The sequence below is a fragment of the Jaculus jaculus genome, chromosome 8 (genome assembly GCF_020740685.1).
Source record: "Jaculus jaculus isolate mJacJac1 chromosome 8, mJacJac1.mat.Y.cur, whole genome shotgun sequence".
Classification (NCBI taxonomy): domain Eukaryota; kingdom Metazoa; phylum Chordata; class Mammalia; order Rodentia; family Dipodidae; genus Jaculus; species Jaculus jaculus.
The window spans coordinates 62520102-62537874 of record NC_059109.1 but is presented as its reverse complement, the minus strand read 5'-3'; the positions used below and the strand labels follow the sequence as shown (position 1 = coordinate 62537874).

The window sequence follows — 17773 nt, the reverse complement described above, 5'->3', positions numbered from 1 at the left end:
CAGGTTTATCTCTCTAGCACACATATAAAGCTGGATAGGCATTTGTTTGCAGCAGCAGGAGACGCTGGCACACACACACATTAAAATGAAAAATAGGAAAATCAGTATCAATATGTATCATAAAGGATAAACAAACAAGCATAGGTATATAAATGATACATTTACAAGTTATTTTGTACATAGGAAATTCTAGGTCAGCCTGGGCTTGCATGAGACCCTAGCTTGGAAACCCAAGTAATTTTGAAAATAAATTGATAAAAATGCTATAAATTTCAGAATGATGAAACTCATTCAACATCTATAACCAAGAATAAATTTATTTAAGATTTAATGATATACAAAATGTATATAGTATAATATCTTTAAGTAATACAGTTTTCTCTCCCCCCCAATCCATATTAAACACTATTTAAACAGCTTATCTCTGCGTGCCTTGTCTGTATCTATGAGATACACTACTGAATACAATTAAGCTTTATACTGCTCCCTTCCAAATAAAAAATCAAATTGGTACCTAGAAAATAAGCAAAAGAAAAAAAAAAGCATAAAACTTGAGACAGATAATAAGCTTTTTTTGTTACTGAAAATGCAAAAATATCTGGGGTAATTAAGTTACACTTTATTGGCCTAAAGTTGCATTGCAATTTCCCGACATAAAATCCAACTCAACTGATTTCATAAATAAGTACCAGAAACATTCATGTTCACATGTTCCTACACAGTTTAAATATAAGCAAGAGCTCACATTTACATTCTGTTTTGATACACTAGTCACAAAAATCTTTGGAGAAGTATGTAATTGCTGGTTGTTATTACAGACACAGAAAAACGTACTTTAACCTTAGCATCCCTTGAATAGGGAGTTAAGTTTCTCTTTTTATCATGGCTTTCTTCTACTTAACACTGATTTGATAAAATAATGTAAAAAATCTTTTTGTATAATTTGGGCTCTGTTTAAGAACAACAAATCTACTTTATTTTTAAATACGGAGCCAAACTTGATTCTTGAAATCTCTCCTAGAAAAATGATTTTCCTGAGGCACTGGATTTGATCCCTACTATCACAGGAAAAAACAAAGCAGTCTTCAGTACAGGGTTATAATATTTATGTGAACCTACATTACAAAAAGTCATCTTTCCTGTGACTAACAGACATCATTAGGAACTAACTACATCAGTGAACATACTGAACCAAGGAAGACTTCTGACTGCCATTTAACCAAAAGGTGGTGTGACTTCTTCATTTTTCTAGATGAATGGCAATATACCAGCTGCCAGTAAAATATGTGCAGACACCTAACTTTGGTTAATGGTATTGCACCACATGAGGGGGAACCATCACCCCAATCAGAGCAAAGTTAAGTGAGATTCTCTGCTATATAAAGAGCAAGTTCCACAAGTTATAAATACTATGGGGTGTTTCTACTCGACTAGATTAATTAGGCCAAAACACTGACCTATAGATTGATGGGGTCAGCAAATTCAACTTGCTCATACCTTTCTATATTACCAAACAACTTCCTCATGAAAGAAAATGAACAGTTTTGTGAAGTGAGGCAAACCCAATGATTCAGTAATATTATAACATTAGACGAACAGAATTTGTTGATTCTGATTCTTTGGTGGAATTTCCAGGCTGAAGATTCAAATCTGATGGCTCATCCTGAGGTAATATGATTTTATCAGGTGTATAGTCATTCCTCTTCAGATCTATATTCATCACCCCCACAGACAACAACAAAAAAAGAGAAATATAAGTCAGTAAAATTTAAATATGTCAGATTTATTCCCTTAAGTTATTAAACGCTTTGTCACAACATTTCTATACGTTAAAAGGAAAATACTCAATAGACAATTGTTGCATGTGTCAGTACCTCATAGAAGTATGGCCATGTAGTAATGAACACAGTACACAAGGCCCTTGTTCTTGTGGAGTTTATTATACTAGAGTGTGTGAAGAAAAATAAAACTGACAGAATTAAAGGTGATATCGTGCTTTGAAGATACCATGAGGTTTGACAAGGGCCAGATGAGAGATGGTATACAGTGATTTTTTTCAGATAGGATTGGGCAGAAGAAGAACCACTGGAAGTGGTTACTTGGTCAAAGACATCAGTACTGAGAAGTAAACTGCCTAAGTTCTGTAAAAGTGCTCTAGGCAAAGGAAAGGTTAACTGTAAAGACTGTGGGGAGAGGACTTAGAGCTTACAACCATTAAGTTTCAGATCAGCCAATTTTTGTAAAGACCAAAATAAATCTTTTCTGCTTTGTGGACCATGAGGTGTATGTTTCACCTACCTGAAATCACTTATGAAGTTACAGATACATGTGAAAACAGTTGTGGACTTAGAAGACAGTGATATGAAATTTATAATTTAACCATGGTTACACATATATCCTTATATTTGTATGTAAAATAGAACTGATATTCAATATACAGTTAATTGCAATCTAAGAACTAACCTACATTAAGTAATCCAAATGCATGTTTACATTAACTATTTTTGTCAGAATTTTTTCTAAAAATATTTCATTTAAGAGAGAGAGATAGAGAAGGAAGGAAAGGGAGGAAGAAGAGGGGGGAGAGAGAGAGAAAGACAGGAAGAGAATGGGTGTATTAGAGCCTCTTGCGACTGCAAACTAACTCCAGACAAATGTGCTACCTTATACACCTGGCTTTATGTGGGTACTGGGTAATCAGACCTGGGTCCTTTGCTTTGCTGGCAAGGGTCTTAATCACTAAGTCATCTCTCCAGCCACTTGGTAGAATTTTAATTCAACACTATGCCAGTATGATTTCTGGGAATGCAAGCTAATTTGTGGATGTACAAGAAACAGACATGAAATTACAGCTGGCCTTTAATATGCTATTAGCTAATAAGTATAACCATAGGCCAATAATCTCAGATCTTACTTATATTTTTGTAAAATGAAGGATATACACTGGGTTGCCTTTAATGATATTTTCCAGCTACAAAATCCTGATTATAATTCAAAAACTAGAAGCACTATTAAAATTTTTATATCTGAAACCAAATAGAAATCTCAGTTAAATTTGTCAATACATTCTAGCTCTAGCTTAAATACCAGAACTAGATGCCACTTCCCCTACTGAACCCTTCACAAAGTATACACAGCCCCAATTTGATATTTCTGGAAACTAAATGGCACATACACTGGGGAAGGAAATGACAATTTGAAGGAGGACCTACATGATGGTACATTTTTGTTTTTTCTTTTATCTTAGGTCTAGGCTAGAAGCTAGCTCAATCCCAGAAATGTATCATAAGTGACCCTGTGGGATGGGACATTGACAGGAATGATCCCTTTTACATTTCCAAGTACAAGCAGGGAAGAGCCACTCCTGTGTCAAGATCTATTGGGCAAGTACCTAAGAGGAAATCTAATCAGATGATGCAAAGATAGGTGACTCTATTATTCAAAGAGCATTTTTTTCCCTTTCTCTGTTTTCTTTGCTGGTCAGACCCAGAGGTGGGCCCAGATGTGGGAGGTGTACCACAAATAACAGTAAAACCAAAATCTTGGCTCTCTAGCACATTTTTAAAAAAGGAGGGCAGGAGGGCGGGAGGGCTGGAGAGACTGCTCAGTGGTTAGACACTTGATTGCAATGCCTGATGGCCCAGGTTCAACTCCTCAGCAGACAAGTAAAGACAGATGTAAAGTGGAACATGCATCTGTAATTCCAACGCACCTACAATGGAAGGTAGAGCCAGGAGAATCTAAAGCTCACAGGCAGACAGTTTGATTTGTGTCTGATTTGCAGGGGTAAGACTGTCTCAAACAGGGCAGAGACAGTGGAGCACAGATACCTTGAAGTTGTCCTCTGACATCTATATGTGAGCTGAGGGAGACATGCACTCAAATATAAACAAATATTATTATGTTTTACACTGAAAAAGGCCCTGGGATCTACAGAGTATGGAGGAAATCATGAAGATGAGGAAAATGAAAAAAAAAAAAAAAAAGACAATCTTTGAGTGAAGCTAATCTACTCCTGTGGCACACAGCATAGCTAAGGATGAGAAGTGAGCCATGATAAAGGGCATCACTCAGGTCCTAGACTAGCTTCTGGCTGGGACGTTAGATCTGAGTACTTTTAAAAAAGCTTGAAATACTAAACCATTATTGGAATTACAGTCACAGAAGGTAGGTAAGGACATGTGAACTGAACATATAAAAACAAAATGCACACATACTCTCTTAAAAAATATTTATTTGGGCTGGAGGGATGGCTTAGCAGTTAAAGCACTTGCCTGCAAAGCCAAAGGAGTAAGGTTCGATTCCCCAGGACCCACGTTTGCCAGATGTAAAAGGGGGCACATGTGTCTGGAGTTCATTTGCAGTGGCTCGAGGCCCTAACATGTGCCCATTCTCCCCCCCACCCCATGTCAAGTAAATAGATAAATAAATAAAAATAAAATATTTGAAAAAATAAATTTTAATTATTTAGGGGGAGCAGACAGAAAGGGCATGCCAGGGCCTCGAGCCACTGCAAATGAACTCCAGACACATGCACCACCTTGTGCACCTGGCTTACGTGAGTTTTGGGGAATAGAACCTGGGTCCTTAGGCTTCACAGGCACCAATCTTAAAAAATATTTTAAAAAATTTATTAGAGAGAGAGAGAGACACAGAGAAAGAGATAGACAGGCAGAGGCAGAAGAGAATGAGTATGGGCATGTCAGGGTCTCCAGCCACTGCAAATAAACTCCACATGTGCATCTGGATTTATGTGGATACTGAGGAAATGAACCTGGGCCATCAGGCTTTGCAAGCAAGCATCTTTACTGAGCCCTCTCTCCACACTGATGGTCTCTTAAACAATAACAATCAATATTCTCTGGGAGATTAGTATGATACAAAATCTTACAACATTAGAAAAATTTCTGACTACATCTCTAAATTACTAAACATTAAGAGATCTAGCAACATTTCAACAACTGCCAAGAATAAAACAAGAGATGACAGGCCCAAGATTACACAGTTGGCACAATTATCACATAGACTTTATACTAATGATGGCTAAAGACAAATAGACTTGAAAATTACAGGACTGAAAAATACAAAAACAACAACAAAAAATCAGTGAGCTTAACAACAGGATGGAGAAAGGATAAAGAGTAAACCTGAGGGCTGAAGACACAGCTTTGCAGTTCAGGAACATGCCTGCAAAGCCTAAGGACCCATGTTTGATTCCCCAGAACCCATGTAAACCAGACATACAAGGTGATGTAGGTGTGCAAGTTGGCACACAGGCCTGGAGTTCAACTGCAGTGGCTAGACACCCTAATGTGCCAGTATTTTTTCTCTCTCTCATTAAAAAAAATTGAAAGAATAGTAAACTTGAGAGATGAATCCAGAGTATTCAATATGCACTGAGAAAACTGATTTTAAAAATATTCTACTGGGCTGGAGAGATGGCTTGGCGGTTAAGCATTTGCCTGGGAAGCCTACGGACACTGGTTCAAGGCCTGATTTCCCAGGACCCATGTAAGCCAGATGCACAAGGTGGTACATGCATCTGGAGTTTGTTTGCAGTGTCTGGTACCCATTCTCTTATCTGCCTCTTTCTCTGTCACTCTCAAATAAATAAATAAACAAAAAATATTGTTAAAATATTTTTATTTATTTATTAATGAGAGAAAGAGGCAGAAAGAAGCAGAGAGAATGAGAGACAGAGAGAGAGCGAATGAGCACATGTGCATGGGTATGCCAGGGCCTTCAGCTGTTGCAAACGAACTCCAGATGCATGTGCCACCTTGTGCATCTGTCTTACATGGGTCCTAGGGAATTGAACCTAGGTCCTTAGGCTTCACAGGCAAATAACTTAACTGCTAAGCCATTGCTGCAACCCAAGAAAAATAATTTTAAAGAAAATAATCTTAAGGACCTTTATGATATCAAAATCTTAATAGTCTGGGCGAAAAGGATTTATATAGAGTTATCTTAAAAACTAAGAACAAAACTTGAAAAAGTCTAAGCTTAAAATTTCAAGAAGCAAGTAAATCCAAAATGGGATAAACTCAGAGAAAACCACAACCTCATATATAACAAAACTCCTATAAATAAAAGATAAAGAATAAATCTTAAAAGCAGCTGGATTAAATTTGATGTATTGGAATTAGTGTATAATTCAGATGAATGCAATTTCAGAAACAAAAGTTCCAAAGACATTTATGTGATGAAAGAAGTATCCACTTAAAACTCTATACATAGTGAAAATAGCCTTAGAGGGGGGAACAGTGAAGAGGAACCACTGAAAAACTAAATGTACAGAAAAAATTAAAAAATACTAAAACTATTCAAATAATCAAAAGGAAGGTAGAAAGCACGCAAACAGAGCAGTGTATCAGAGATTCATAATGAGAACAATTGTAAATCTAGCTGGGTGTGCTGGTGTGTACCTTTAACACCAGCATTTGGGAGGCTGAGGTAGGAGGATCACTGTGAGTTCAAGGCCATCCTGAGAATACATAGTGAATTCCAGGTTAGCCTAGACTAGAATGAGACCCTATTTTGAAGTGATAGCCCCCAAAATAGACTCCTTTTTCAACTAAGCAACAAAAAATCAGCAATGTAACAAAAATCTAAATAACACTACCAACAAACACTGCTTAAACTAAGTGGAACACTCAATCTATATTCTTTCAAAGCGACCATGGAGGGCTCTTCAGAGACCATAAGTCTTTATGGTTTGATTTTGCCATAATGGAAGAGAACCATGAGAACTCAGATACTTAAAAAAAAAAATTACAAGATAGGGATGGACAGATGGCTTAGTGGGTAAGGTGCATGCCTATGAAACCTAAGGACCGAGGTTCAATTTCCCAGTACCAACATAAGCCACATGCACAAGGTGTCACTTGCATCTGGAGTTCCTTTGCAGCTGAAGGCCCTGGAGTGTCCAATCTCTTTCTCTCTCTCCCTATCTACCTCTTTCTATCAAACAAACAAATAAATAAAACTATAAAAAGAAAAGAGTTAGGGATTTAGCTCAGTAGATAAGCATTTGCCTCGCAAACACAAGACCCTGGGTTCAGTCCTCACCACTGGAAAAAAAAATTACAATAACTAGGCCCATAAATTTGGTAATTTAAAGAAAGCATACCAATTCCCTAAGAAACAAACTATTAAAATTCTCAAGAAGAAAGTGAAAATCCCACTAGTTTTATATCTATGAAAAAAACTATTAAATATCATGCAACAAAGGAAACTTTAGGCGAACATTGCTTCACTGGACAATTATGACAGAAGTCTGAACACTTTCCCACTTACGTTAGAAGAAAAGATTTGTACAGAGATCAAAACAAAATAAAGGACTATACAAGGGGGAAAAGACCTCAAAACCCCACAGTAATTCACAGACTAGTATTATTTATGAAGATGAAAAATTTTCAATGTTAGTGAATACAATATAGAAAAATCCACATATGATATATATTCACATTGAGAGTTCATTTGCAGTCTCACAAATTATATGCAAATAATAAATATATACATACATATACTTTTATAGTGAACACTGGATTACTAGTGTCCCAATACAGTACAAAGAAAAATAAACCTTTCTCCCCCCTAAGCCTATGTCTATCTTAAAATGGTTATTGCAGAACTATGCTGATTTTTTAAGAGTAGTTTGAAAGTGACTGGGTATGAGTTCAAAATATATTAATCATAACAAAGTATGGTTTTGTCCTAACAAATCAAGGTTGCTTTGATATTCAAAATAATCAGGCAGGGCTGGAAAGATGGCTCAGCAGTTCCATTTCCGAGTACTGCCATAAAGCCAGATGTAATAAGGTGATGCATGCATCTTGAGTTTGTTTGCATTGGCATGAGGGCCTGGCATGCTCATTCTCTTCTCCCTGTCTCTCTCTGCTTGCATATAAATAAATAAATAAGCTTTGTTTTTTTTTTTAATTTTTATTAACATTTTCCATGATTATAAAATATATCCCATGGTAATTCCCTCCCTCCCCACCCACACACTTTCCCGTTTGAAATTCCATTCTCCATCATATTACCTCCCCATTACAATCATTGTAATTACATATATACAATATCAACCTGTTAAGTATCCTCCTCCCTTCCTTTCTCCACCCTTTATGTTTCCTTTTCAACTTACTGGCCTCTGCTACTAAGTATTTTCATTCTCACGCAGAAGCCCAGTCATCTGTAGCTAGGATCCACATATGAGAGAGAACATGTGGCGCTTGGCTTTCTGGGCCTGGGTTACCTGACTTAGTATAATCTTTCCAGGTCCATCCATTTTTCTGCAAATTTCATAACTTCATTTTTCTTTACCGCTGAGTAGAACTCCATTGTATAAATGTACCACATCTTCATTATCCACTCATCTGTTGAGGGACATCTAGGCTGGTTCCTATTTCCCAGCTATTATAAATTGAGCAGCAATAAACATGGTTGAGCATGTACTTCTAAGGAAATGAGATGAGTCCTTTGGATATATGCCTAGGAGCGCTATAGCTGGGTCATATGGTAGATCAATCTCTAGCTGCTTTAGGAACCTCCACACTGTTTTCCATAATGGCTGGACCAGATTGCATTCCCACCAGCAGTGCAGAAGGGTTCCTTTTTTTCCACATCGCGCCAACATTTATGATCATTTGTTTTCATGATGGTGGCCAATCTGACAGGAGTGAGATGGAATCTCAATGTAGTTTTAATCCGCATTTCCCTGATGACTAGTGACGTAGAACATTTTTTTAGATGCTTATATGCCATTCGTATTTCTTCCTTTGAGAACTCTCTATTTAGCTCCATAGCCCATTTTTTGATTGGCTTGTTTGATTCCTTATTATTTAACTTTTTGAGTTCTTTGTATATCCTAGATATTAATCCTCTATCAGATATATAGCTGGCGAAGATTTTTTCCCATTCTGTAGGTTGCCTCTTTGCTTTTTTCACTGTGTCCTTTGCGGTGCAAAATCTTTGTAATTTCATTAGGTCCCAGTGGTTAATCTGTGGTTTTATTGCCTGAGCAATTGGGGTTGTATTCAGAAAGTCTTTGCCAAGACCAATATGTTGAAGGGTTTCCCCTACTTTTTCCTCTAGCAGTTTCAAAGTTTCCGGTCTGATGTTAAGGTCTTTAATCCATTTGGACTTAATTCTTGTGCATGGCGAGAGAGAAGAATCTATTTTCATCCTTCTGCAGATATTTATCCAGTTTTCAAAACACCATTTGCTGAAGAGGCTGTCTCTTCTCCAATGAGTATTTTTGGCATTTTTATCGAATATCAGGTGGCTATAGCTACTTGGGCTTACATCTGGGTCCTCTATTCTGTTCCACTGATCTACATGTCTGTTTTTGTGCCAGTACCATGCTGTTTTTGTTACTATGGCTCTGTAGTATAGGTTAAAATCAGGTATGGTGATACCACCAGCCTCATTTTTGATGCTCAGTATTATTTTAGATATTCGAGGTTTTTTGTGATTCCAAATGAATTTTTGGATTGTTTTTTCTATTTCCATGAAGAAAGCCTTTGGAATTTTGATAGGGATTGCATTAAATGTGTAGATTGCTTTAGGTAAGATTGCCATTTTCACAATATTGATTCTTCCAATCCAGGAACAAGGGATGTTTCTCCACTTTCTAGTGTCTTCTGCAATTTCTCGCTTGAGTGTTTTAAAGTTCTCATTGTAGAGATTCTTTACTTCCTTGGTTAGGTTTATTCCAAGATATTTTATTTTTTTTGATGCAATTGTGAATGGGAGTGATTCTCTGATTTCATCCTCTGTGTGTTTGTTGTTAGCATATATGAAGGCTACTGATTTCTGTGTATTTATTTTGTATCCTGCTACATTGCTGTAGGTTTTGATCAGCTCTAACAGCTTGCTAGTAGACTCTTTAGGGTCCTTTATGTATAGAACCATGTCATCTGCAAATAGTGATAACTTGATTTCTTCCTTTCCAATTTGTATCCCTTTTATGTGTGTCTCTTGCCTTATTGCTATGGCTAAGACTTCCAAAACTATATTAAATAGAAGTGGGATAGTGGACACCCTTGTCTTGTTCCTAATTTTAGTGGAAAAGCTTCCAGTTTTTCCCCATTTAGTAATATGTTGGCTGTAGGCTTGTCATAAATAGCCTTTATTATATTGAGATATGTTCCTTCTATTCCCAGTCTCTGTAGGACTTTTATCATGAAGGAATGTTGGATTTTGTCAAATGCTTTCTCTGCATCTAATGAGATGATCATGTGATTTTTGTCCTTCAACCCATTTATGTAATGTATTACATTTATAGATTTGCGTATGTTGAACCATCCCTGCATCTCTGGGATAAAGCCTACTTGGTCAGGGTGAATGATCTTTTTGATATACTCTTGTATTCTGTTTGCCAATATTTTGTTGAGAATTTTTGCATCTATGTTCATGAGGGAGATTGGTCTATAATTTTCTTTTTTTGTTCTATCTTTGCCTGGTTTTGGTATCAGGGTGATGCTGGCCTCATAGAAGGAGTTTGGTAGAATTCCTTCTTTTTCTATTTCCTGGAAAAGCTTAAGAAGCAATGGTGTTAGCTCTTCCTTAAAAGTCTGGTAAAATTCAGCAGTGAATCCATCCGGGCCTGGGCTTTTTTTAGTTGGGAGATTATTGATAACTGTTCGGATCTCCATGTTTGTTATAGGTCTATTTAAGTGATTAATCTCATTTTGATTTAATTTAGGTAGGTCATATAGATCAAGGAAATCATCCATTTCTTTCAGATTTTCATACTTTGTGGAGTATATGCTTTTATAGTATGTCCCTATGATTTTTTGAATTTCTCTGGAATCTGTTGCGATGTTACCTTGTTCATCTCTGATTTTATTAATTTGTGTCTCTTCTCTCTTTCTTTTGGTCAGATTTGCTAAGGGTTTATCAATCTTGTTTATCCTTTCAAAGAACCAACTCTTTGTTTCATTAATTCTTTGGATTGTTCTTTTTGTTTCTATTTCACTAATTTCTGCCCTAATCTTTATATTTCTTCCCGTCTACTAATTTTTGGTTTGCCTTGTTCTTCTTTTTCCAAGGCTTTAAGGCGAAGCATTAGGTCGTTTACTTGCGACCTTTCTAATTTCTTAATATAGGCACTTAAGGCTATAAATTTACCTCTTAGAACTGCCTTCATTGTGTCCCAGAGATTTTGGTATGTTGTGTTCTCATTATCATTTGACTCTATAAATTTTTTGATTTCCTTTTTGATTTCTTCATTGACCCACTCATCATTTAGTAGTGTATTGTTTAGTTTCCATGATTTTGTGTATGCTCTATAGCCTTTCTTGCTACTGATTTGTAGTTTAATTCCATTGTGGTCAGATAGAATGTAAGGAATTATTTCAATTTTCCTGAATTTGTTAAGATTTGCTTTGTGTCCTAATATATGGTTTCCATGTGCTGCTGAAAAGAATGTATATTCTGCAGCCTTTGGATGAAATGTCCTGTATATATCTGTTAAGTCCATTCCTTCTATGACCTCATTTAGTCCAGATGCCTCTCTTGTTTATTTTTTCCAGGGATGACCTGTCAATTGATGAGATTGGGGTGTTACAGTCACCCACCACCACTGTGTTTGGTGTTATCTGTGACCTTAGTTCTAATAGTGTTTGTTTGACGAATTTGGGAACCCCCATGTTAGGTGCATATATGTTTAGGATTGTAATGTCCTCCTGTTGGAGTGTGCCCTTAATCAATATAAAGTGACCTTCCTTATCTTTCTTGACTAACGTCGGACTAAAGTCTACCCTGTCTGATATTAGGATAGCAACCCCTGCTTGTTTTCTAGGCCCATTTGCTTGAAACACCGTCTTCCAACCTTTCACCCTAAGATAATGTCTATCCTTTGTAGACAGGTGAGTTTCTTGGAGACAACAAATTGTAGGATCCTGCTTTTTAACCCAGTCTGCAAATCTATGTCTTTTCGTTGGGGCATTGAGACCGTTGATATTAAGAGATATTATTGAAAGGTGTATATTTATGTTTGCCATTTTTGTGTGTGTGTGTGTGTTACTGGTTCTACCTGTGCTCTCTTCTGTTAACTGGTATATGAGTATAGCTTTCTTTTCTAGGTTCATTATATGTGTGCTTTTCCTTTTGTTCAGCATGGAGGATTCTATCAAGTATTTTCTGTAGAGCTGGTTTTGTCTTCAAATACTCCTTTAACCTGCTTTTGTCATGGAATGTCTTTATTTCTCCGTCTATTTGTATGGGTAACTTTGCAGGATAAAGTAACCTTGGTTGACAGTTGTTATCTTTTAGAACTTGGAATATATCACTCCAAGCCCTTCTGGCTTTAAAAGTTTGTGTTGAATAATCTGCTGTAATCCTGATGGGCTTGCTTTTGTAGGTAACTTGGTTTTTCTCTCTAACTGCTTTCAATATTTTTTCTTTGGTTTGTGTGTTTGGAAGTTTGATTATAATATGGCGAGGAGAGGTTCTTTCCGGGTTTTGTCTGGCTGGGGTTCTAAAGGCTTCCTGTAACTGTACTGGCACCTCTTTCCCAATTTGGGGGAAATTTTCCTCTATGATTTTGTTGAAGATGCCTACTATGCCTCTGGAGTGGAGTTCTTCTCCTTCAACTATGCCCTGAATTCTTATATTGGATCTTTTCATAGTGTCCCGAATATCTTGAAATTCCCACTCATACTTTTCTATAAGTTTGTCTTTCTCTTTGTTGGACTGCATTAGGTCTGCCACCTGGTCTTCTAGCTTAGATATTCTGTCCTCTCCCTCATCCATCCTACTGGTGAGATTTTCTACAGAGTTTTTTATTTCATTAACTGTGTTCTTCATTGCTAGTAATTCTGACTGGTTTTTCTTTATTATTTCTATTTCCCTATTTATGTCTTGTATTGCCTTCTTTATTTCATTAAATTGGTGTCCTGCCTCTTCTTTGATTTCCTCTTTCATTTCCTCTTTGAACATATTTATAATTATTCTTTTGAACTCTTTCTCAGGCATTTTCTCTAACTCTTTCTCACTGGAGGACATTTCTGATGCATTAATACTTTTATGTGGATTTATATCGTCTTGCCTTTTAGTGTTTCTTGTGTTATAATGTATATATTTTTGCATCTTGGATTAAGTTAAAGCTTGGATTTTCTAGCTAGCTATGTATTCTTAGCTGTATCAATTGATTTGATGTAATATATTTTCAGGGTAGGACCTTAAGGTATTAGGTGTGGCTCTTAAGACTCTCAGAGTATCTACAAAGATGTAGGGGTTGAGTTTCCCTGCTATAGGAGTATTCAAGCAGGCTGAGTGGAATAAAATACAGGTAGATTCTAAAATTTAACTAAACACTGTACACAATCAATCAAAAACAGCCCCGAGTATGTATGCAAGAGTACTTATTATAATGACCAGATCCTCTATCAACAAAGAGGTTTAGATTTCTGGTCTGTTGAGGTATCCAAGTCAGCTTGTGACCAAGTGATACCCTTCCCTGGTGCAATCCCAGTTACCTTGGGTGATTTTGGTCTCAGTCAAGTTGCTGCCTGGGTCGTCGGGCTGCTGTTCTGATTTTTGGAGCTGGGCACTTGCTTTTCCTACGGAGCAAACCGAGCCGCTGCTGCCGCCTCTGCTGCCGCTGCCGTGTCCACCGCCGCTACTCTCCCTGAAGTCGCTGCTGCGGGATCTGCCGCCGCTGCCGCTCCTGGGTCCGCTGCTGCTGGGGCCGCTGGTACCTGTGCTGGAGCCACTGAAGTTGCTGCCGAACTCTGCTCCTGCTTGGGTCCCGCTGTCAGCCCAAGTTGGCGTGGCCGGGTCCCAGGCCGCTGCTGTGTTCACTGGAGCTGGGTTCAGGCGTTGGGGGAGGGGAGGGAGCCGCGGCTGCTCTGGATCTCTCGCTGCTCCGCGTGTTCTTCTACCTTGCGGTCTTCTCCTCCGCTGCTCGCTGCCGCTCTCCCCTCACGTTTCCCAAGTTGCGGAGAGCGCGGTGTGAGGGGAAAATCCCGCGCCTGGCTTTTCCTGCGGCTCGAGCCGAGAGTCTGGCGGCTTTCTGCTGCGCCGCGGCTGCGGCGGTTGGCCGAGCTGCCAGAGCCGCTTTTCCCGCCTGTGCAGGCTCTGGATGCTCCATAACTCTTCTACTTCTCCGCTGCCGCCTCAATTTCCTATACACCTCACTTTTTAGTAAAAGTGTGTATTTTGCTGAGTTTTTTTGGTGTTTTTCCCCCCTAGGCAGCTTTGGCGTGGTACCCATGCCGCCATCTTAACCGGAAGTCCTAATATTCTCTGTTTTTTTTTTTAAGTTAGGCAATATGACCTGAGTATGATGGCACATACCTGTAATATTAGCATTTTAGAGGCTGAGGCAATTCTGGGCTATGAGTAAGACCTTGTCTCAAAAAACAAAAATACCCACTATATGACTGGCTGAGTGCATTATCAGTGGTAGAGTGCTTACCTAGTATGGAGAAACTCCCAGTGAAGATAAATATTCTTAACAACCAAGTTAAAGGAAATTCCCTCAATCTAATAAAAATGCATTTGCAGGAGTTGGAGAGATGATTTAGCAGTTAAGGTATCTGCCTGAAAAGCCAAAGGTTTGATTCCCAGGACCCACGTAAGCCAGATGCACAAGGTGATACATGTGACTGGAGTTCCTTTGCAGTGGCTAGAGGCCCTGGTATGCTCACTCTCTCTCAAGAAAAGAAGTATTTTTAAAACTGCATTTGCAAAGCACTTACAGTCAACATCATCTTAATAGTAAAAAACTGAATGCTTCAGAACAAAGCAAGGATGTCTACAATTATGATACCTAATCAGCCATGTGTCAGAAATGCCAAATGGCAAGGCAGAAAAGGCATACAGGTTGGAAAAGAAGTAACAAACTATCTTTACTATTTGTATTAAGACTCCCAAGGTGGTCCATTCAAACAACAAACTCCTAGAAAATATGAGTTGAGCAAAACTGCAAGATATAGTCATCATAGCAAAATTCAATGGCAGTTTCATATAACAGCTGAAACTTGAAATTTAAAGACTACAACTTATATACTTAAACTTACTGCTGGCAGTGTTGTTAAGCACTTTACAATCTTCAAATAAAACCCCACTGATTAGAGCCGAGCAGTCTAGCTCTTAAGTCCAAATGTTTTAACTATTACATTAATGGTCAAGAGAGGAACTTAATGTATATAGCACAAAAGTAGGTCCCAGATGTATTGTTGGCAAGCGTATGGGTGTTAAAGCCAGTTTCCCCTTACCCCTTTGGCACACTCTCCTCTTGCTATTGTCCAACTTATGTTGGCTAGGGGGTGATGTCCAGTCTCTGCTCATGGCATCGCTTTCCCCTGCCATTGTGGAGCTTCCCCTTGAGCCTTTAAGCCAAAAGAAACCTCTTTTCCCCACAAGCTGCTCTTGGGTGATTTCTACCAGCAGTGTGAACCTGACTGCAACAGTAAAGTGGTACCGAGGAGTGGGATTGCTGCTAGACACCTGACTGTGTGGCTTTGGCTTCTTGGAGCTGATTTTCAAGAGGGATGTGGAAGGATTTGAAACCTTGGCCTAAGAGATGCCTTGCAGTGCTGTAAGTACAGTTTGATGGACTATTCTGGTCAGAGTTGAAAGGCCTGAATGTAGTAATAACTATGGACTGTGAAGTTTGGCTCATGAGGGGTTAGAAAGAGCTTTGCCTGGACTGCTTTAGCAGTTGTGTGGGAAGCTTGCTGTTATGCCTGGATCCTGAGAAGTTGTGTAGGGTTGCTTTGCGTAGAAATGAACTGGTGTGAGCAGAGGGATATGGCACAGAAAGAAACATCTTTGGGTGAACTTTTGTCCATTCAGCTGCAACTGAGAGATTACAAACTTTGAGACTGGGCTAGCTGACCTGCACTGGGGCAAGAGGAAGAATGTAGAATCTTTTTTTTTTTTTTTAAACATTTAAGAATTTATTGCTCTTTTCTTTTTTTCTCTCAATTTTTATTAACATTTTCCATCATTATAAAAAATATCCCATGGTAATAACCCCCCCCCCACTTTTCCCTTTGAAATTCCATTCTCCATCATATCTCCTCCCCATCTCAATCAGTCTCTCTCTTATTCTGATGTCATGATCTTTTCCTCCTCTTATGATGGTCTTGTATAGGTAGTGTCAGGCATGGTGAGGTCATGGATATGCAGGCCATTTTGTGTCTGGAGGAACATGTTGTAAGGAGTCCTACCCTTCCTTTGGCTCTTACATTCTTTCCGTCACCTCTTCCGCATTGGACCCTGAGCCTTGGAAGGTGTGATCGAGATGTTATTCAGTACTCTAGTCACTTCTTTCCAGCACTATGATACCTTCTGAGTCATTCCCAGGTCACTTCCATCTGAAAAGAGAAGATTCTCTACCCAAAGTGAGAGTATATTGCTCTTTTCTTTTTTAAAACATGGTTAAACTGCCTGTGACTGGATGGCTGCTTTTTGCTTGTGTTTTTGTTTCCTGTAATGCACATGTTAAGAAAAACAATAAAGATTCTTTTAAATGCTTAAAAAAAAAAAACATGGTTAGTTCTTCAAGGTAGGTTTGACTCAAACTCTTGGAGGCAAGAGACACTTCCACCTCAGTCTTCCTGGAAACTCAGCTTACAGGCATGGGCCACTGTGCCCACCTCTTCCTTTGCTTCTTGGTTACCTGAGTTGTTTCTTCAGAAAGCAAATGCCTTAGTCAACTCTTCAGGGGGCAAGGGGCACCATTCAAGTGATCCAAGGGGGCCTTCAGCACGTGTCAGTCCCAATTTCCTCCATACATATGAATCATCCTCCCTTGGGTACAACTCAGGGTCCACATCAGTCTCCAGATCAGAACCACGAGGCTCACATCCTGTCAGAGGTGGATCCTTAGAAGAGCTCATGGCACACAGAGTTCCTTTTTCAAATCTGGATGGCAGGGCCATCCTTCTTCGCCACAGTCGATTTCATCTGGTGTGTGCCACACGTTCCTGCACAGTCCTCCTTCCCTTTCACTCTCAAGGCCCCAAGGGTGACCCGCAAGCACTTCCCTGCCCCTATAGACATGGGACTGGGGACTCCATCTCCATTCTGCTGGAGCATACCCTGCATGGAAGACTGAGTAGTGTTGTTTCCAGTGACTCACGGGTTCATTTCTGCAGATGTTTTATTTTCCAGGCTGATGTCTGCTTAGAGATGGAAAGATGCTCAGTGGCTTGTGGCGAAGACCTGCGAACTCTTGAGCTAGAAGCTGCTCTCATGTAGAATCTTTTGAAGGGGCCTGAGTGCTCAAGGAGTGTCCTGTTCTTCAAAGTCTGCTTTATTCCCTCCTAAATTAACAAATTGGCACCCTACCTGGTAGTGCGGAGTATAAGAAATGCAAGAAAGAGAGGGTCATTGAGTTTGCAACATGGTCATGTGTTTTGGAAATGGCCATGGGCAGTGTGAAGCAGGTTTTGCTGGTTGCCTGAATAGAGACCCCCATGAGGCCATAAGGATGAACCATGGATTGCAGCGCAGACCCAGTGGAGATGCCTGGACCATGAGATGGCTGCCAAGGAAAGCTGCTGGCCTCGATGAAGTTTTCCAGGACTGTGAGTAGCCTAGTTGGAGGGGCAGAATTGGAACTCCAGAGACTTGTTGGTTAGAATTATCAGACTTGGGGGATTTGTCATTGGCTAGCATTGTTGAACTTGAAGCTACAGAGTTTGATGTTTGCCCTGATTGTTTTGAATCTTGGATTGGCTGAATGTTTCTTTGCTATGCCCAATGCTATCTTCTGCAGTGTGAATGTTTATTCTGTGCCATTATGGGTTTTTCG

The 17773-nt window shown here is 39.0% G+C and overlaps 1 protein-coding gene across 4 annotated transcripts in view; it reads right to left on the bottom strand.

Annotated features, from left to right (window-relative positions):
* Positions 1 to 299: 299 nt before the first annotated feature.
* Trpm7 (transient receptor potential cation channel subfamily M member 7) overlaps positions 300 to 17773 on the bottom strand; it is a 153182-nt gene continuing 135708 nt past the window's right edge. For all 4 annotated transcript variants that reach the window (XM_045157143.1, XM_004669724.2, XM_045157145.1 and 1 more), the window contains one exon: positions 300 to 1710. In XM_045157143.1, coding sequence (XP_045013078.1) covers positions 1580 to 1710 — 131 coding nt within the window. In that variant the 3' untranslated portion in view covers positions 300 to 1579. The remainder of the gene's footprint in view (positions 1711 to 17773) is intronic.